This window comes from Haliotis rubra, unplaced genomic scaffold (assembly GCF_003918875.1).
Source record: "Haliotis rubra isolate DU_JTF1 unplaced genomic scaffold, ASM391887v1 Scf1335, whole genome shotgun sequence".
Lineage (NCBI taxonomy): Eukaryota > Metazoa > Mollusca > Gastropoda > Lepetellida > Haliotidae > Haliotis > Haliotis rubra.
The window spans coordinates 151,130-170,027 of record NW_025765265.1 but is presented as its reverse complement, the minus strand read 5'-3'; the positions used below and the strand labels follow the sequence as shown (position 1 = coordinate 170,027).

General features: G+C 38.2%; 1 protein-coding gene across 1 annotated transcript; it reads left to right on the top strand.

Moving 5' to 3' along the window:
• The first annotated feature begins 10,385 nt into the window (after window positions 1-10,385).
• LOC124267758 (platelet glycoprotein V-like) lies at window positions 10,386-18,845 on the top strand. The gene is made up of 2 exons (XM_046702747.1): window positions 10,386-10,449; window positions 17,739-18,845. The coding sequence occupies exon 2, from the start codon at window positions 17,769-17,771 to the stop codon at window positions 18,843-18,845; it is 1,077 nt and encodes a 358-aa protein (XP_046558703.1). The 5' UTR covers window positions 10,386-10,449; window positions 17,739-17,768.
• Window positions 18,846-18,898: the final 53 nt, after the last annotated feature.

Sequence of the window (18,898 nt, the reverse complement as noted above, 5' to 3'; positions counted from 1 at the left end):
TTGGAACTCACCTTTTTAGAATATTCCATATCCCAATATGTACTTTCATATTCCCACATATATTCGGAAAACTGCTGTTATAAGGAGGGACCAATAATTTTAGTTCGTTTTTATCGCAGCTCGTTTTATGCTTTACGCCAGAAACTTTACGTTAATTTCCTCCTCTCTTATCCTGCATAATTATGAGAAATTATGACATAATCTAGCGTCTTGGGGTTGTAGCCTTTCTTTTTCACAATTTTTGCATTGATTAAAGATCCCAGTATTTACATATTCGTATACACAGGGATTTGGTGCAGATACTTGGCCGGAAGTGACGTACACAACATGGTAGCTTGCAGCATCAACAGGTGATACACGGTAATATAACCAGGCCGTGCCTGCGTTTGGGATTACCAGCAAAATATCAGCGCTCTTATCAAAACGTTAGCCACAGGCGGATCCAGAGAGGGGTTTATCCCCGAAAAGATTCCATCTGGTGCAAAGGACTAGAAACTCTGAATTGCAAACACTGTTTAGAACTTCATAGATTCGGCTGTGCATTTCTAGTTTGAAAAACTTGTCACTTACGCAAAGAAAATGTTTATAGAACACTGCAACTTCTATCTTAACAGTGTAATATTTTTGGGTTGGTTTTATTTCATTGCTTTTCTGTTTCCTTTATTTGTACGGTTTATCAAATAAATATTTTTATAATTTTGTTTATTGTATTTACTGTTTTGTTTCTGCGTTTTTGCTGCGGCGATTTCTTTCATCACTTTGAATTCTTTGTGTAATGACACCCAGTGTCACTCTGTGTCAATAAACTTTAGAGCCCATGGGTTCATTTCGTATTTTATGTCATCATTATTTCCTTACAATGTACAGTCAAACTACGGCTGTAACGAACTTAAAGGTACCATGAAGTTTAGTTCGTTATAACCCGTTGTACGCATTTCGACTAAATATAGGGGCGGTGGGGTAGCCTAGTGGTTAAAGCGTTCACTCGTCACGCCGAAGACCCGGGTTCGAATCCCCACATGGGTACAATGTGTGAAGCGCATTTCAGGTGTCCCCCGCCGTGATGTTTGTGAAATATTGCTAAAAGCGGCGTAAAACTAAACTCAGTCAGTCAGTCGAATAAATATGAAAGTGGCCGTGACTAAAAGCAAAGTATGGTATATCCGTCAGTTCGTTATCGACGTGTTCGGGATAAACGTAGTTTACTATAGCCGGATGTTCATGTTCGTATAGGCAAGGATTTGGTGTAGTGTCTTGGTCGAAAGTGACATAATCATCTCGGTGGCTTGCAGTGCCAACAAGTGAAACACGTTCATGTGGAAACAGGATCGGTGGGGTAGCCTAGTGGTTAAAGCGTCACCTCGTCATACCGAAAGCCCGCGTTCTATTCCACACGTGAGTACAATGTGAAGCCCATTTCTGGTTCCCCCACGTGACATTGCTGGCATATTGCTGAAAGCTGCGTAAAACTAAACTCACTTACTCTGTGTGACTCTGCGTTGTAAACGTAAGCCTCATTTGCTGTACACTGATAAGTAGACAACGGTATATATGTCACAGTCGGATTGTGAAATCAGTCATTTCGTCATCCTCGATAATCTCCAGGGTATACGTTATGATAACTCTCCGCTATACCCTGGATGCATCCATGGCTTGGGAGAGATGATTTAATTACCTCCCTTGGCTGGCTCCGCATTCTCACAAGAGCCAATCTGCTAAGCCGCCGTTACAACCGAACTTGCCAGTGTCAACACAGATAGCGGTCGCAGTCACGAAGATGATGTATCACATTGATACACACCCGTGGTTAATGGTGTCCGATAAGAGTATACCAGAAGAGAATCTCTAGAATACATAGAACATGAAGTGTAATACACATTAATAATAATGTTTCTACTGTACTAGGCTGGGCTCCGGCGAAGCTGTATACAGCGGAACCTTGTTAATATGGACGAGGAGTGAAATCGCGTTCCGCACAAACTCCTATTAACGTTGTTGCTATGGATTTATCCCATTTTGGAAACAATCCGAAATGATGACTGCATAAGAAATTTCCAGGGACCAAACTTTTACATCGAGACAACCGTGATGTCGACAAATTAAAGTTCGATACATCCACTATCTTAAGAACTCTCTGTAGAATGCACCCGTGAACGTCCAGGTTAGAATGAACCTTTAGTATCCCATGCTTGTCGTATGAGGCGACTAACGGGATCGGGTGGTCAGGCTCACTGACTTGGTTGACACATGTCATCAGTTCCCAATTGCGCAGATCGATGCTCATGCTGTTGATCACTGGATTTAACTTGTCCAGACTCGATTCTTTACAGACAGCCGCCATATAGCTGGAATATTGCTGAGTGCGGCGTAAAACTAAACTCCCTCACTTACTTCGAGACAACCGTTATTTCGACATTTTAAAGTTCGACACATCCGTGACCTTGCGAGATTCTTCCCAACTAATGGACTCCGCTATTGTAAAGCTGTAAAGCGCTCGTCAAATATTTCATTGTGGCATACGCAAACCACATGCCATCCACAGATGATAAGATGACAATGTTGCACTACTACTGTAAAGTTCAGTTAAATAAATTACCAGATAAAAACAACTGTTGTAATGGGGCGTTGTAATGGCTCCAAATTACGAAATGCGGATTTTATCTCGCCTGTTATACTCAGTCCACACGCAACAACACATATAAATCCCTTATAGATCTCTCAGCTGTGACTCATTATTGCGTACGTATTTCGATACGTGACAATGCCATAATGGTAGAATAGCTTTGTCATCCAGTGAATGTATGTCTCACTGTTAGTAAGCGATTAGTTTGATCAGCTGTCCATGAAGAGGAACTCCTTCTTTCCTGAACAAATGTCACAAACAGGATACTACATACACATAGTGTCCTAGCCGCACGTCATCTCGTTTAATGCACACACAATGACACAATGCACACACAAAGATAAACACACACACATAAATCGGAGAGAGAGAGAGAGAGAGAGAGAGAGAGAGAGAGAGAGAGAGAGAGAGAGAGAGAGACAGACAGACAGACAGAGACAGAGAGACAGACAGACAGAGACAGAGAGACAGAGGGGGTAGGGTAGGGAGAGAGGGAGAAAGAAAGAAAGAGATAGGGAGGGCGGGGAAGAGAGGATGGAGGGAGGGGAGAAAAGGGAGGGAGGGAGGGAGGCACAGAGAGAGAGAGAGAGAGAGAGAGAGAAAGAGAGAGAAAACAAACACACGCAACATATACAAAGACACAAACAAAAACACAAACACGCACATACACACAACCAAACAGAGTGAGAAACACACACACATACCATTGTGATACCACAGATATGCATAACGAATCTCACACAAGTGTCTAATGATATCAATTACTTACAAATATACGAGGCTTACGCCTCTGGCCCGTGAAGATCCGGCTTAGAATTAGCCTCGTAACCGGCGGCTTACAGGATCGGGATCCGACTCGCTGACTTGGTTGACACATGTCATCGTATCCCAATTGCATAGATCGATGCTCATCATCTTGATCACTGGATTGTATGGTCCAGATTCAATTATTTACAGACCGCCGCCATATAGCTGGAATATTGCTGTTGAACAACAACAAACACGCCAAGCCCACACTCTGAATACAACGTGATCCTAATATCCTATTTTATGTCAGTCTCCTGTTTCATTGTTCAGGGTTCGATCTTTACGCTCGCCCGAAAGTAAAAATTTAGTGGGGCGAATGGAAGCAAAATTGCACTAGTCCGGCGGACTACTAGTTTTTTTTTAGTGATTATTCGTCAAATACAGCAATTGAGATCATCCATTTTCAACTCTCACCACCAGACTTAGTGAATCTAACATTGCAGAACATCTACGTACATCGTGTCACTTTATTCAAAACATGTTAGTGGACCCTCGCTATGCCACTCGTTTTAGATTGGGAAGCGCGTGCAAAACTAACAATTTTAGTTATACATTTCCACACATTCAGTTATTTACTACTGGCCCCGATCGAGTATCTGATACAAATGCCTCTCATAACATGTTTTGGCATCGGGTCCACATCAAAGTTGTCAAAGAGCAAAGTAATGATGTTTCGAGGAAACAATGAAACCAATTGCATAAACTAAAGAATAAAATCAACAACAGTATTCATAAAAGTTACGAAACGTACGTAATATGTTACTATTTCCATCTTTTTTATGTGCGGTCGTGCAGTGTAAGTAAAGTGACATCTCGGTTTTCCTCGCCTTGAGCTTCACGCTCGGACACGATGTTTAATCAGGGAGAATAGAAGACTGTAGATTATCCCTGGTTTAATGGTAAAATATATGCATGAAGCAATTTTGTCACAGGTCATAACCTAGCACGGTATGTCGACTAAGTTCAATGATTTACGTATAGGTGGTGATTTTTTGTGTAATACGTTCAGAACAACATGATTTTACCCAAAACCTTTGTCTAAATCTCAAAGTTTTCGTTTACGACAATAATATCCATTGCTGTAAATATGATTGGCTGCATTCGGTCACGTGCATGATTTTGACCAATCACAATCCTTATAGCAGACTGTTGCAAAAAAAGCGCCATTAGAAACCAATCTTTATCCAATAGAATCGCTTCTTGAAACCTTTACTCTTGGCAAGGTACAGTGATGTTGTTTATGTTCAGAACTTTCGAATGATACATGCCATCAAAAGAAACGCCCCGCAGGTTATTCAAAAACGGAGGTATTTCCCGCTGTTGTGTTCTATAATATTTTTCCGATTCAATTAAAATGGAAAATATAAAAGAAAACGTCATGTTACAAATGGAAAACTTCACCGTATTTGTTTCTTCCTTCGGGGTCTATCTGGACGTTATAAATGTGTAAGCTTGCATTTTCATGAAAAAATAACTTATTTGAATTGCAGTTATATTATTTGTATAATATGATAAAAAAATAACCTACATATTTATGAACAGTAGGATTAGACCTTTCAAATGGTGTATGACATGTAGTAGAAATAATGTTTTACAAGCTGATATTTTCCTTGATAAACACAGGCTTCATCTATGACCTCAGAGTCTCTGGGAACTCGGTGTCATTGCAGTAAAAGCCTCTGGTTGACTGGTGTTGAAAGAGTTAAATGGAAAACGAGTGAGTTGGGTTTTATGCTCAATATCGAGGCAGTGGGCACCAAGAATGGGCTTCACACATTGTACCCATGTTGGGAATCGAACCCGGGTCACATGGATCATATAGATGTTATGTAACATAAGTCACATGGATCAGATAGATGGTATGTCACATAAGTCACATGGATCATATAGATGATTACATCACATAAGCCACATGGATCAAATAGATGTTATGTAACATAAGTCACATGGATCAAATAGATGTTATGTAACATAAGTCACATGGATCAAATAGATGTTATGTCACATAAGTCACATGGATCAAATAGATGTTATGTCACATAAGTCACATGGATCAAATAGATGTTATGTAACATAAGCCACATGGATCAAATAGATGTTATGTAACATAAGTCTCATGGATCAGATAGATGTTATGTCACATAAGTCACATGGATCATATAGATGTTATGTAACATAAGTCACATGGATCAAATAGATGTTATGTAACATAAATCACATGGATCATATAGATGTTATGTAACATAAGTCACATGGATCATATAGATGTTATGTCACATAAGTCACATGGATCAGATAGATGTTATGTAACATAAGTCACATGGATCAAATAGATGTTATGTCACATAAGTCACATGGATCAAATAGATGTTATGTAACATAAGTCACATGGATCAAATAGATGTTAGGTAACATAAGTCACATGGATCAAATAGATGTTATGTCACACAAGTCATATGGATCAAATAGATGTTATGTAACATAAGTCACATGGATCAAATAGATGTTATGTAACATAAGTCACATGGATCAAATAGATGTTATGTCACACAAGTCACATGGATCAAATAGATGTTATGTAACATAAGTCATATGGATCAAATAGATGTTATGTCACACAAGTCACATGGATCAAATAGATGTTATGTCACATAAGTCACATGGATCATATAGATGTTATGTCACACAAGTCACATGGATCATATAGATGTTATGTCACATGGATCATATAGATGTTATGTAACATAAGTCATATGGATCATATAGATGTTATGTAACATGGATCATATAGATGTTATGTAACATAAGTCATATGGATCATATAGATGTTATGTAACATGGATCATATAGATGTTATGTAACATAAGTCACGTGGATCATATAGATGTTATGTCACACAAGTCACATGGATCATATAGATGTTATGTCACATGGATCATATAGATGTTATGTAACATAAGTCATATGGATCATATAGATGTTATGTCACATAGATCATATAGATGTTATGTAACATAAGTCATATGGATCAAATAGATGTTAGGTAACATAAGTCACATGGATCAAATAGATGTTATGTAACATAAGTCACATGGATCAAATAGATGTTATGTCACATAAGTCACATGGATCAAATAGATGTTATCTAACATAAGTCACATGGATCAAATAGATGTTATGTAACATAAGTCATATGGATCATATAGATGTTATGTCACACAAGTCACATGGATCATATAGATGTTATGTCACATGGATCAGATAGATGTTATGTAACATAAGTCATATGGATCATATAGATGTTATGTCACACAAGTCACATGGATCATAGATTTTATGTCACATGGATCAAATAGATGTTATGTAACATAAGTCATATGGATCATATAGATGTTATGTCACATAAGTCACATGGATCAAATAGATGTTATGTAACATAAGTCACATGGATCAAATAGATGTTATGTAACATAAGTCACATGGATCAAATAGATGTTATGTAACATAAGTCACATGGATCAAATAGATGTTATCTAACATAAGTCACATGGATCAAATAGATGTTATGTAACATAAGTCACATGGATCATATAGATGTTATGTCACACAAGTCACATGGATCATATAGATGTTATGTCACATGGATCATATAGATGTTATGTAACATAAGTCATATGGATCATATAGATGTTATGTCACACAAGTTGGGAATCGAACCCGGGTCACATGGATCATATAGATGTTATGTAACATAAGTCACATGGATCAGATAGATGGTATGTCACATAAGCCACATGGATCATATAGATGTTATGTAACATAAGTCACATGGATCAAATAGATGTTATGTAACATAAGTCACATGGATCAAATAGATGTTATGTAACATAAGTCACATGGATCATATAGATGTTATGTCACATAAGTCACATGGATCAAATAGATGTTATGTAACATAAGTCACATGGATCAAATAGATGTTATGTAACATAAGTCACATGGATCATATAGATGTTATGTAACATAAGTCACATGGATCAAATAGATGTTATGTCACATAAGTCACATGGATCAAATAGATGTTATGTCACATAAGTCACATGGATCAAATAGATGTTATGTAACATAAGTCACATGGATCAAATAGATGTTATGTAACATAAGTCTCATGGATCAGATAGATGTTATGTAACATAAGTCACATGGATCATATAGATGTTATGTAACATAAGTCACATGGATCAAATAGATGTTATGTAACATAAGTCACATGGATCATATAGATGTTATGTAACATAAGTCACATGGATCATATAGATGTTATGTCACATAAGTCACATGGATCAGATAGATGTTATGTAACATAAGTCACATGGATCAAATAGATGTTATGTCACATAAGTCACATGGATCAAATAGATGTTATGTAACATAAGTCACATGGATCAAATAGATGTTAGGTAACATAAGTCACATGGATCAAATAGATGTTATGTCACACAAGTCATATGGATCAAATAGATGTTATGTAACATAAGTCACATGGATCAAATAGATGTTATGTAACATAAGTCACATGGATCAAATAGATGTTATGTCACACAAGTCACATGGATCAAATAGATGTTATGTAACATGTCATATGGATCAAATAGATGTTATGTCACACAAGTCACATGGATCAAATAGATGTTATGTCACATAAGTCACATGGATCATATAGATGTTATGTCACACAAGTCACATGGATCATATAGATGTTATGTCACATGGATCATATAGATGTTATGTAACATGTCATATGGATCATATAGATGTTATGTAACATGGATCATATAGATGTTATGTAACATAAGTCATATGGATCATATAGATGTTATGTAACATGGATCATATAGATGTTATGTAACATAAGTCACGTGGATCATATAGATGTTATGTCACACAAGTCACATGGATCATATAGATGTTATGTCACATGGATCATATAGATGTTATGTAACATAAGTCATATGGATCATATAGATGTTATGTCACATAGATCATATAGATGTTATGTAACATAAGTCATATGGATCATATAGATGTTATGTCACACAAGTCACATGGATCATATAGATGTTATGTCACACAAGTCACATGGATCATATAGATGTTATGTCACATGGATCATATAGATGTTATGTAACATAAGTCATATGGATCATATAGATGTTATGTCACAGAAGTCACATGGATCATATAGATGTTATGTCACACAAGTCACATGGATCATATAGATGTTATGTCACACAAGTCACATGGATCATATAGATGTTATGTCACACAAGTCACATGGATCAGATAGATGTTATGTCACATAGATCATATAGATGTTATGTCACATAAGTCACGTGGATCATATAGATGTTATGTCACATAAGTCACATGGATCATATAGATGTTATGTCACATAAGTCACATGGATCATAAAGATGTTATGTCACATAAGTCACATTGATTGTCATGGCAGTAAATTAAATCAGTTGTTACATCCAACAATGAAGCAATGAAAGATAGTTTCATTACCAATGGACTACTTGTTTTGTTTGTGGGCTAGTGATAGTTGAAGGTTACTTTTAGGTTTAGTTCTAACCCTGTTGTTCATCGTTAGTGCATATCTTTACTAAATTCCCACGTATTGTCTTTCAAACGCTTATCCCTGTTATTCCCGTGCGGAAGAATACAGTTTAATCCCGATCACGGAAAACATTCCGCCCGATATTTCGTAGAATCTTTTAACAGTTCCACTGAAAACGAATTACCTGGATGAAAGACGAGACTTTTGAGAAATAAAATCATGAATTCATCACCCCTTTCCGTAACCTCCAAGAAGACTCGTCCCCGTCACGAAGCTTGTTATGTGTGAAAATACGACAAAACAACCAGAACGCGCGTAATGATAGCGGTGCTTTGATAAACATAATCCCGAGTACTAAAATCGTTTATGACAGTATGTCATTGTTTAAAAAATCATGAACATATATATCGTCATATTGACAGTACAAAGAACATAATAGAATTGTGTTCCTCATGTGAAGTTTTTGATAGGGATAATACGGTGAGAGATTCAAATACACGCACGTGCGTTTGTTTGCATGACGGCTCTCGTGGGTCCAATTGAGTGTACTTCTGACGATCTTGCGGGCTTGTTTTGGTATGAGGTAAGCAGAAGCCCTAATGGCGTCACTCATGTAATAATGCGCTACTACGATCACGACAACAAAGTACGCATCGATTCGCTGTTAGGGTGTGTAAACAGATTATTGTTTACGTATCTGTCAGATAGCACTTATCACACAACTCGCGAAGTTATATTTGCCTTAATATATCTAGCTTTAGCTTGTCAGATTCATTTTGAAGAAAATTTCGAGACAATAATCCCCTTCCATTGTTCACCCATACTGAGAAAACGAGTGTTGTTTCATGAAATTCATATGTCATCGTATACCATTTGCGTGATCGATGCTCATGATGTTGATCAGTGGATTGCCTTGTCCAGACTCGATTATTTACAGACCGCCGTCATATAGCTGGAATATTGCGGCGTCAAACTAAACTCACTCACTCACTCACACCAAAGCGTTATACACAACAGCCACCCTTCAACTCTCAAAACATCTCACATGCTATGACATCACTGCTAAACGGACACCCGGAATAAGAGAAAAAGTATTTTGGGCACCCCCGATTGACATACAAGAAAACGAACCAGGAAACGATACAAATGTATTTTGCTTTACCAAGAATAACCCGGGTTTCGAACCCAAACTGGATTGTGAGAAGGATTGGGTTCTGGCTAGCCCAAGGCAGATAAACGGAGATTTATGATTAACAATAACTGATAAAGGGACAGCAAGTAAACACATTCACCCGGTAAAACTATAACACACGTGATATGGTTTCATTTTCCGTGCTGGAAACTGTCAGCTGTTAGTAACGAGAGCTCAACCACTTGAAGGTTGATCTTCAGGATACTTGTAAGTACTGTTAATTAATTAGCGTTTCTCAAAGAATTTGGACATCACATGACATAATTCCATTATCATCTTATTTTAGGCCGTGTTAGGTCATTTTATGGTTAAGCAGGTGTGTTAGCCATTTGAGTATTTGTTACATGGCGCGTTGATGCTACTAAGGTCGACTTTCTTGTTTCCGTTTGATGAGCAATAGAAAACCTTCAACTGTTTCTGTGTGTTTTTCAAATGACATATTTCCACTGAAGTGTACAGGTTAAGGAAATAATTACTACTAACATTCCCGAGTCAAGAGTTATGCATTCAAAGTAGCAAATATATTCATTTACTTCAGAAGTTAACATATTTGACCTTTTCTCCAAAATCACATGTGACTAACTGGCTTCACAATTTGTTATTAGTTCATAACATTTCCATTGCCAAAATACCTCCTTTGTCAAAATTATTCTGTGTATTCATAGTGAAATTGTTTCAAATTAAAAGAAACCTTCAAAACGCCGTCCATGTATTTTCAAACTGCTAAACTGAGGGGTTGTAATACAGCGCAGCGATAAAATATCATTTTGAGTAAGTGAATGAGTATGGTTTTACGCTGTTTTAGCAACATTCCTGCAATATCAAGGCGGGGGACACCAGAAATGGGCTTCACACATTGTACCCATGTGGGAAATATCATTTTGAACAAAAATCGTGACGCATATTGTAATATATAGACCTTAGTCAACGCAAAAATAGTATCACATAAAATCAGAGGAAGTATTTTTGTGACTCATTTGTGAAAGCTCACTTGTTTCAGGAAATTGCTCCAAGTCATTTACACAATAGTGTAAATAATAAGGTTTATCGAAGTACACAACATTATAGCGGATCTTGTGGAGATAGCATGGACCACTACTCAGGCTGTCAGTCTGCATTGTTTAGGGGATGTGGCGCCAAGGTTGAGTAGACGACACTGACTGCAGTGTCAGGCATCATTCAGACACCCATATTCTAAATAGAAACATCTAAACACTGGTGTCTAAACAGTGACATCTAAATAATGGTGTCTAAACAGTGGTGCCTAAACAGTGGTGTCTAAACAGTGGCATCTAAACAGTGGCATCTAAACAGTAGTGCCTAAACAGTGGCATCTAAATAGTGGTGTCTAAACAGTGGTGTCTAAACAGTGGCATCTACACAGTGGCATCTAAACAGTGGTGTCTAAACAGTGGTGTCTAAACAGTGGCATCTAAATAGTGGTGTCTAAACAGTGGTGTCTAAACAGTGGCATCTAAATAGTGGTGTCTAAACAGTGGTGTCTAAACAGTGGCATCTACACAGTGGCATCTAAACAGTGGTGTCTAAACAGTGGTGTCTAAACAGTGGCATCTAAATAGTGGTGTCTAAACAGTGGTGTCTAAACAGTGGTGTCTAAATAGTGGTGTCTAAACAGTGGTGCCTAAACAGTGGCATCTAAACAGTTGTGTCTAAACCGTGGTGTCTAAACAGTGGCATCTAAACAGTGGCATCTAAATAGTGGTGTCTAAACAGTGGTGTCTAAACAGTGGCATCTAAACAGTGGTGTCTAAACAGTGGCATCTAAACAGTGGTGTCTAAATAGTGGCATCTAAACAGTGGCATCTAAACAGTGGTGTCTAAACAGTGGTGTCTCAACAATGGCATCTAAACAGTGGTGTCTAAACAGTAGTGCCTAAACAGTGGCATCTAAATAGTGGTGTCTAAACAGTGGTGTCTAAATAGTGGCATCTAAACAGTGGCATCTAAACAGTGGTGTCTAAACAGTGGTGTCTCAACAATGGCATCTAAACAGTGGTGTCTAAACAGTAGTGCCTAAACAGTGGCATCTAAATAGTGGTGTCTAAACAGTGGTGCCTAAATAGTGGTGTCTAAACAGTGGTGCCTAAACAGTGGCATCTAAACAGTTGTGTCTAAACCGTGGTGTCTAAACAGTGGCATCTAAACAGTGGCATCTAAATAGTGGTGTCTAAACAGTGGTGTCTAAACAGTGGCATCTAAACAGTGGTGTCTAAACAGTGGCATCTAAACAGTGGTGTCTAAATAGTGGCATCTAAACAGTGGCATCTAAACAGTGGTGTCTAAACAGTGGTGTCTCAACAATGGCATCTAAACAGTGGTGTCCAAACAGTGGCATCTAAATAGTGGTGTCTAAACAGTGGCATCTAAACAGTGGTGTCTAAATAGTGGTGTCTAAACAGTGGCATCTAAACAGTGGTGTCTAAACAGTGGTGTCTAAACAATGGCATCTAAACAGTGGTGTCTAAATAGTGGCATCTAAATAGTGGAGTCTAAACAGTGGCATCTAAACAGTAGTGCCTAAACAGTGGCATCTAAACAGTGGTGTCTAAACAGTGGTGTCTAAACAGTGGTGTCTAAACAGTGGCATCTAAATAGTGGTATCTAAATAATGGTGTCTAAACAGTGGTGTCTAAACAGTGGTGTCTAAACAGTGGCATCTAAACAGTGGCATCTTAACAGTGGTGTCTAAACAGTGGCATTTAAACAGTGGTGTCTAAACAGTGGCATCTAAATAGTGGTGTCTAAATAGTGGCATCTAAACACTGGCATCAAAATAGTGGCATCTAAACAGTGGTGTCTAAACAGTGGCATCTAAACAGTGGTGTCTAAACAGTAGTGCCTAAACAGTGGTGTCTAAATAGAGGCATCTAAACAGTGGTGTCTAAATAGTGGCATGTAAAAATTGGTGTCTAAACAGTGGCATCTAAACTGTGGTGTCTAAACAGAGGCATCTAAATAGTGGAGTCTAAACAGTGGTGTCTAAACAGTGGCATCTAAACAGTGGCATCTAAATAGTGGTGTCTAAACAGTGGCGTCTAAACAGTGGCATCTAAACAGTGGCATCTAAACAGTGCTGTCTAAATAGTGGCATCTAAACAGTGGTGTCTAAACAGTGGCATCTAAACAGTGGTGTCTAAACAGTGGCATCTAAATAGTGGTGTCTAAACAGTGGCATCTAAACAGTAGTGCCTAAACAGTGGCATCTAAACAGTGGTGTCTAAACAGTGGTGTCTAAACAGTGGCATCTAAACAGTGGCATCTAAATAGTGGTGTCTAATTAGTGGTGTCTAAACAGTGGCATCTAAATAGTGGTGTCTAAACAGTGGCATCTAAAGACTGGCCTCTACACAGTGGTGTCTAAACAGTGGCATCTAAACAGTGGCATCTAAATAGTGGTGTCTAATTAGTGGTGTCTAAACAGTGGCATCTAAATAGTGGTGTCTAAATAGTGGCATCTAAACAGTGGTGTCTAAATAGTGGTATGTAAACATTGGTGTCTAAACAGTGGCATTTAAACTGTGGTGTCTAAACAGTGGCATCTAAATAGTGGCAACTAAATAGTGGTGTCTAAATAGTGGTGTCTAAACAGTGGTGTCTAAATAGTGGTGTCTAAACAGTGGCATCTAAATAGTGGTGTCTAAACAGTGGTGTCTAAACAGTGGCATCTAAATAGTGGTGTCTAAATAGTGGCATCTAAACAGTGGTGTCTAAATAGTGGTATGTAAAAATTGGTGTCTAAACAGTGGCATTTAAACTGTGGTGTCTAAACAGTGGCATCTAAATAGTGGCAACTAAATAGTGGTGTCTAAATAGTGGTGTCTAAACAGTGGTGTCTAAACAGTGGTGTCTAAATAGTGGTGTCTAAACAGTGGCATCTAAATAGTGGTGTCTCAACAGTGGTGTCTAAACAGTGGCATCTAAACAGTGGTGTCTAAATAGTGGCATCTAAATAGTGGCATCTAAACAGTGGTGTCCAAACAGTGGCATCTAAACAGTGGTGTCTAAACAGTGGCATCTAAATAGTGGTGTCTAAACAGTGGTGTCTAAACAGTGGCATCTAAACAGTGGCATCTAAACAGTGGTGTCTAAACAGTGGCATCTAAATAGTGGTGTCTAAACAGTGGTGTCTAAACAGTAGTGTCTAAACAGTGGTGTCTAAACAGTGGTGTCTAAACAGTGGTGTCTAAACAGTGGCATCTAAATAGTGGTGTCTAAACAATGGTGTCTAAACAGTGTCATCTAAACAGTGGTATCTAAATTGTAGAATCTAAATTCTACATAATAGTAGTTGCATCTAAATATTGGCATCTAGATAGTGGCACCTATATAGTGGCACTTAAATAGTGGCACTTAAAATAGTGGCATCTAAATAGTGGCACCAAGATAGTGGCATATAAATTTTAAATAGTGGAACCTAATTAGTGGCATCTAGATGGTGGCGCCTAAATAGTGGTATCGAAGTAGTAGCATCTAGATTGTGGCATCTAAATAGTGGCATCTAAATAGTGGCACTTATATAGTGGCACTTTAATAGCTGCATCTAAATAGTGACATCTAAATCGTGGCTCTTATATAGTGGCACTTAAATAGGGACATCTGAATAGTGACATCTCAATAGTGACGTCTTAATAGTGACATCTAAATAGTGACATCTAAATAGTGACATCTGAATAGTGACATCTGAATAGTGACATCTAAATAGTGAAATCTGAACAGTGACATCTAAACAGTGACATCTGAATAGTGACATCTAAATAGTGACATCTAAACTGTGACATCTGAATAGTGACATCTAAACAGTGACATCTAAACAGTGACATCTAAACAGTGACATCTGAATAGTGACATCTAAATAGTGACATCTAAATAGTGAAATCTGAACAGTGACATCTAAACAGTGACATCTGAATAGTGACATCTAAATAGTGACATCTGAATAGTGACATCTGAATAGTGACATCTAAATAGTGACATCTAAATAGTGACATCTAAATAGTGACATCTAAACAGTGGCATCTAAATAGTGACATCTAAACAGTGTCGAGTTAGGTCATCCCTCCTAGGTATTTTCACCAACTATGTAGAATAGTAAAATACTTAAATACACAATATTTCATCGGATCCCAGTGCAACCATTGCTCAAGCTCATTGCTCATGTCAGTGTTTGTCGGTATCCATAGTTCGAAGGATAAACCTAGACTATTGGTCACTACAGAGATCAGCATCATTGTCTCACCCACATGCCACGCGAATATGTTACACTCAACTTTAACTCAAATTCTTCATTTCTCCTTCAACCACCCAGCGGTGGTACTAGATTACAAAAGCATCGGTTTACTTAAAAAATGACAAGATGGGGCACAGTTAGTGTGATAGTATACTATTAATAAACATCGATAGCTTTTTCAATTCTGCTGTTTTCTTTGTACTAAAGTGTTGCTTGAAGGTAACCAGATTTTTCCATTTAAGGTATTGCGAAGGAATATACTTTAGTCTACTATCATTAAGTAACTACATCTCGAGTAAATAATGAAGTTAATATTAACACAATAGATCCAAAACGTAGAACTCCGTTTGTCTGTCGTTGATGAAGAAGAGCGTCCGTAAAACTGGATATCGGAAATGCATTTCTGAATTTATATCATGTTCATGGTGAATTCCTTTAGAATCATCTTTCCACCAGACAGTAAGCAGTCTCACAAGGATCTAAACTTCTCAGCCCAATCTTCACTCTTATTAAATATGTGCTGAACCAATTAAATTATGATTCATGAAAACACCAATAATGTAGAATCAAATATTACTAATAGTGTAATATCAACAAACAATGAAGACCTGGCCCGAGGTTATAAAACTTTCCTGAGTACGATCTCGAGCTCAAATCCGGTTTCGTGCTCTACTCAGAACCCAGACTCGCTAAACGGAGGTTGTTAAAAAATCTGATTACGTTTTCGTGCTCAACGTGAGCATGAAATACCTATGATCTCAAGTATGCTCTGGACCGTGCTCAACGCTGTGTTCGAGGTCAACCATGGCAGCTCACCTGTGCCAGATTCGGCAACCTCGGCGGACATCCCGTGTACCGAGCGTGTTTCGAGATCCTTCGAACCCGCTCGAAGTTTTGGGAGATGATGAAGTCTTTGAGAGATACCGTTTTAGGCCAAGAACGATCATTTTGAGCATGAGCACGAATTTGAGCATAAAATTGAGTTGAGCACGAAAGTTTTTATAACCTCGGGGCCTGTTTTGCAGCTAAAATACATCACAAAATAACTAGATTCATAAATCAACAGGGCTGAATATCGATATAGGTTATAGAGATCGGTAATCATTGACTAAATATCGATCGATTATCGATAAATATCGCAGCAAAACTTTGAGCAAAAATGCAAATGAATGTCCCAATGAAATCAACATGTTTCACTCCACCAGTGAATGTTGACATGTTTCAACATAGATTACTAACAAAAATGCCTTCTGAACATAATTTAGAGGTGAGGTGAAATTGGGCTTTACGTCGTGCTTGAGAATATTTCGCTCATATGACGATGCATGCGTGTGTACATGTTGAAGCTGGTTTTATAGTGCTAGCCCACTGAGATTACCGCAGTGAAGCATGAATACACTCAGAACATTATACTGACTCTGAGCCGACCAGTCCTTTGTTGTACCCATTAATGCCGAGCGCCAAGCATACCAACAACTACCATATTTTAACGTCTTTGGTTTGACGCGGTCGGGGATCGAACCCGCGACCTTCCGCTCTCCGGGTGGACGCTCTAACAACTACACCACGGTGGCAGTCGAACATAATTTAGAGCAGCCCATGAATAAAGACCTAACTTTGTGCATTGTGTGAGTAAACGAAAACTAATTTATCACAAAACTTTATGCATGATCGATGTTACCATTTTCACATCGATAATCATTATGTTTTTTCTTTCGACGATACTTCCGAATCCCGATCATGTTAGCCGGCCCCACAAATCAATAGATGCATACTCAGATATGTTCATTGATCATACGGGGCCGCGGGGTAGCCTAGTGGTTATAGCGTTCGCTCGTCACATCGAAGACGCGGTTCGATTCCCAACCGTGGTACAATGTGTGAAGCCCATTTCTGGTGTCCCCTTCCGTGATATTGCTGGAATATTGCTAAAAGCGGCGTAAAACTAAACTCACTCACTTACTCATTTATCATTCAGAGTCACCATTTACAATCGTTTATTTTCACTTGTTCTTATTACGTTTCCAAATCCCCTTGTTTTCTGTCTCTTTCAAATATTGTAATTCTGTGCAGTAAATTGGAAAGGGGGAAAGGTCTAAGTTTCATTCTTTGTACCAAATAGGTTTCCCTATGTTTTGTGAGAAAACAAACGAACTACTCAGAACACACGTGATAAACAAGGATGGGTATTTTTTTGAATTTCTATCAAAATTCTTAACTCACTCACCAATCGGTTTATATTTTTCAGACAATAAGGTTGTCAGGTGCAAAGGGCAAGATGAAAAGACTCCAGCACCCTCAGAGTTTGGTGTTCATCACTGCACTGTTGTCTTTTGCGATGGCTTCCAGTACATCTCAGCCGTTGCAGAAGATCCTGGACTGTCATAAGGGATGTAACTGCAGCCAGTCCAAACTGATTGAAATGCGATGCAGAGGATTAAACTTAACAGGGAAGCCATTGCCAGCGCCCCCACGACAGTCCCACAGTTTCAATACAAGCATTTATCTGGAGAATGGAACAATTCCTGTACTCTCCAACAACACCCTACAGGAGTATCATCGGTATCAGATTGTCTATCTCAGTCTGAAAAATAACACAATGGTATACATAGACAGGAATGCCTTCAGCAGCTTAAAGCATTTGCAGACGCTTGACCTGTCAGAGAACTTCATTGCCGAAGATGGTCTCAAGGAATCGTTTCTCGGAATGGCCAAGACGCCAATCAAACAACTGAACATTAGTTCTATGAATCTTACGAATGTTTCTGATGATTTCTTTAAACATTTAGAAAATGTTACAAACTTTCGACTTATATTTCGAAACAACACTAGTGAATTCCCACTGAATGCTCTCCAAGGACTAAGACAAATGACCAGTCTCGACTTTGGTGGAAATCGTTTAAAGGACATAGATCTGAGGAACGCCAGCTTTACCACTCTCCAAAGTCTTACATTTGATAACAATCGCTTCTATGAGTTTCCTAATTTTTGCAGCAGTAATACTTTCCCAAGTCTTAAAAACCTGTCTGTTCAGTGGAATGGTATGAGATATTTAGACAGAAACTATTATAGCTGTTTAAAAAATCTCACTCGCTTCCACTTAAATGGTAATCTTTTTCCAGAATTAAAGTCAAATCAATTTTCGATGTTGCCAAGCATCTTCAAAATCACATTGTCTTATGTTGCGTGTGCAATGCACACTATAGAAAGAGCCGTGTTTAATAATTCGGCACTGAAACAAATATTCTTTCGCAAGAATCGTATTTGGTTCAGAGAAGCTGAGATAGACATGCGGGTTTTTGAAGGATGTTCTTCTTTGGAACTTTTGATCTCAATGATAATGTTTTCCAAGTAACCACAGAAACGGAATTTAGTAGGTTGCTTGGACACCTCACCACCCTCAAGATT

Coding starts and splice junctions, on each gene's coding strand:
- LOC124267758 (XM_046702747.1), top strand. CDS start 17,769: ATGAAAAGACTCCAGCACCCTCAGAGTTTGGTGTTCATCACTGCACTG.